The sequence below is a fragment of the Arachis hypogaea genome, chromosome 10, assembly GCF_003086295.3.
Source record: "Arachis hypogaea cultivar Tifrunner chromosome 10, arahy.Tifrunner.gnm2.J5K5, whole genome shotgun sequence".
NCBI classification, from domain to species: Eukaryota; Viridiplantae; Streptophyta; class Magnoliopsida; order Fabales; family Fabaceae; genus Arachis; species Arachis hypogaea.
The window spans coordinates 49,254,342-49,257,859 of NC_092045.1; the positions used below are offsets into that span (position 1 = coordinate 49,254,342).

The 3,518-nt window shown below is 39.1% G+C and overlaps 1 protein-coding gene across 1 annotated transcript; it reads left to right on the forward strand.

Moving 5' to 3' along the window:
- The first annotated feature begins 1,871 nt into the window (after positions 1-1,871).
- Positions 1,872-2,534, forward strand: LOC112717538 (uncharacterized). Its single transcript, XM_025769540.1, has one exon. The coding sequence runs from the start codon at positions 1,872-1,874 to the stop codon at positions 2,532-2,534; it is 663 nt and encodes a 220-aa protein (XP_025625325.1).
- The last annotated feature ends 984 nt before the right edge of the window (positions 2,535-3,518 follow it).

The following is a 3,518-nucleotide window of genomic DNA, read 5'->3' on the forward strand; positions in this document are numbered from 1 at the left end:
TTTCAATCACCTTATAGTGTTACTTGTTTATATTACATGCATAATTCTTTTATTCCTTTATTAGTTTATTAATTGCAATTTTGCCTTGTTCTTTAATTCCTTAATTGCTTGCTTTTATCATTGAAACCCCCTTTGTTCTTGCAACCAAAATCGTGTGCGCTCATTCGCATTAGTTCCTAGGGAGAACGACCCAGGAGACTAAATACTCTCGGTTTACATTTGAATTGAATAGTGACAATATCTTGAAATGAATTTTGATTGAGAGGATCCATTGCCGGTTTGCACTATACCCACAATGGAATTACTTTATCTAGTTTTCTGAATTGGCATAAATTCTCATCTCATCATATACCCACGTTAATAGCCACATTAATGCCACTAACATGGGCCATTAACATGGAGGAAAGGATGAATTGGACGTTAATGGTGAAGTTAACACCATTAATGTGATCAAAGTTAGGAAAGGATACAATAGTGGCCACGTTAGTACCACTAACGGTGGGGTTAACGTGACTTAAAGAGGTTGGGGACGTTAGCGACCAAGTTAGTGTCACTAACATCTTCGAACCAGGAATTTACACTTGACGTTAACCACAGTAACAGCCTGACTAACGTGAATGATACCCAACTCAAACTCTTCCAGCAAGCTGAGCAAAGCCCACTGAGATTGTAACTGCTTCAACTAAGCTCATGGGCCCACATCTAGAGACTTGCAAAGTTAACTGAATATCAGAGAAGTAGTATATATAAGGGTAATTTTGAACTAGAAAAGAGGAATTGGGACCTACGGATCCAGGATTGAAAACACTCTGTATTTTACTTTTCTCTGTAATTGAGTTTTACTTTTCAATGCAATTTACACTTTCATTTTCCATTCCCCGAGCTATGAACAACTAAACCCACTTCATTGGGTTAGGGAGCTCTGTTGTAATTCAATGGATCAATCATAGTTTTCATTCTCCTTCTTCTTTCCTTTCTCTTTGATTTACTTGAAAGCTTTCGATCTTCATCCAATTGAGTAATTGTCTCGAAAGAGAAGTTGCTCATACTTGGATTTCCTCTGAACCTTGGAGGAGAAATAAGGAAATCAATCTAGAAATGCTTTCTCATGTTGGACTAGATTGGGGGTTGGATGGATATAATGACATATAATCCTACCGATGCTTCAATTTAGAAAAATATGTGGTGTAATCAGTGATCCTACTTCATCGCTACCCTTGAGCAATTAGATCAAAGAATTGGATAATTGTTCAAGTTTAGAGAGATTGAATTACCAAGGAATTGGGATTCAATCACCTAAGATTGCCAAGAGATCAATGAGTTACATGGATTGAGGAAGAGATGAGAATGAACTTGAACTGGAGAATGCAACATCTCCTGAGCCCAATGAGCTTCCCTATTCTTATCTCCTCATTCTCTATATTCTGCTGTTTACTTTGATGCTCATCACCCCATTCCCATTTAATTTTCTGCAATTTAATTCCCTGCAATTGCTTTCTGCAATTTATGTTCATTTCTTTTACCTTTTAGTCATTTACATTTCTTGCTATTTACATTTTCTACAACTTAATTTCTGCAATTCTTAATTTAATTCTGCTCAGTTCAACTGGAATACTCCTCTGATTAAAGTTGCTCAACCAATCAATCCCTGTGGGATTCAACCTCACTCTATTATGAGTTTTTACTTGACGACAATTCGGTATACTTGCCGAAGGAAACTTTGTAGATATACAAGATTTCTCGCATCAGGTTTGCCTGGTCATACTGCGAGGGATTACACTCGTGGGGAGAACCCGAATGCCGGTCAGAGTTAGCACCAAGGGCGAGTATTTACTGTGAATGCCAAGGATGCTGCTAAGGCAGATCCTCTAATGAGAGGTAGCTATTTAATTGGTGATAAAACCTTAGCTGCATTGTATGATATCGGAGCTTTGCATTCATTTATTTCGTTTGCTAAAGTAGGGGAGTTAGGCTTGAAAGTGTCAGAATTAGCATTTGAATTGCATGTACATACTCCATATCAGATGGTTATGACTAGGTTAGATTGTAGACAAGTAGGTTTTAAGTTTGAGGGTAGAGACTTTGTACATGACTTGATTTGTTTACCAATGGTTGGGTTGGAGATGATTTTGGAATTTGATTCGTTGTCGAAGAATTGGGTTTTATTAGATTGCTTTGAGCGATCAATTCAGTTAAAGCTGGAAGGAGAAAATGGAGCAGTAGTAGCTGAGGGTTATTATCTGAACTCTGTGAGGGTGCACTGTAGTAGGGAAGAGTGTCAGGGTTATATACTGTTAGTTGCAAATGCGTTAGGTGGTAATCAGAAGCTAGATCGAATCTTGGTAGTTAGAGACTTTCTAGACATGTTTTTGGAAGATATTTCTGAGTTTCCACCTCAAAGAATGATTGAATTTGCGATTGAATTGGTGCCGAGAGCCGGACCAGTGTTGATTGCGCCATATAGAATAGCTCTGATAGAGTTGGTTGAACTAAAGACTCAGTTGGAAGAGCTTCTGAATAAGAGGTTCATTTGACCGAGTGTATTTTCGTGGGGAGTGCCAGTTTTATTAGTGAAGAAGTAGGATGGAGGAATGCGACTTTGTGTGGATTACCGACAGTTGAACAAAGTGACTGTGAAGAACAAGTATCCGCTGCCAAGGATAGATGACCTGATGGATCAACTGCAAGGAGCTGGAGTGTTTTTCAAGATTGATTTGAGATTTGGTTACCATCAGATAAGGGTGAAGGAGGATGATATCCCAAAAATTGTGTTCAGGACGTACTATGGACACTATGAGTTTGCGGTGATGTCCTATGGGTTAACGAATGCACCTGCTGTGTTCATGGATTACATGATAAGAGTATTTCGTCCTTTCTTGGACAAATTCGTGGTGATTTTCATATACGACATCTTAGTTTATTCTAATACGGTGAAGGAGCACGAGGAACACTTGAGGATTGTGTTGCAAATATTAAAGGAGCGGAAATTGTATGCTAAATTGTCGAAGTGTGAGTTTTGGCAGGAGGAAGTAAAGTTCCTAGGTCACGTGGTGAGCAAAGGAGGAATAGCGGTGGATCCTTCTAAGGTGGAAGTGGTGATGGAATGGGAAAGACCAACGACAGTGAAGGAAGTTAGGAGTTTCTTATGCTTAGCCAAATATTACCGGAGATTCATTGAATGATTTTCCCGGATTGCACTACCGATGACTAAGTTGACAAGGAAGGAGGCGCCGTTTGTGTGGACGTCAAAGTGTGAAGAAATTTTTAGACTTTGAATATAAAAGTTAACATCAGCGCCTATTTTAATTTTACCGAGACCGCATGAATCGTTTGAAGTATACTGTGATGCTTCCTTGAAGGGTTTGGGTTGCGTGTTGATACAACACCAAAATGTGGTGGCATACGCATCGTGTCAGCTGAGACCGCATGAGGTAAATTACCCAACTCATGACTTGGAATTATCAGCGATTGTGTTTGCATTGAAGATTTGGAGACACCACTTATACGGAGTGAGGTTT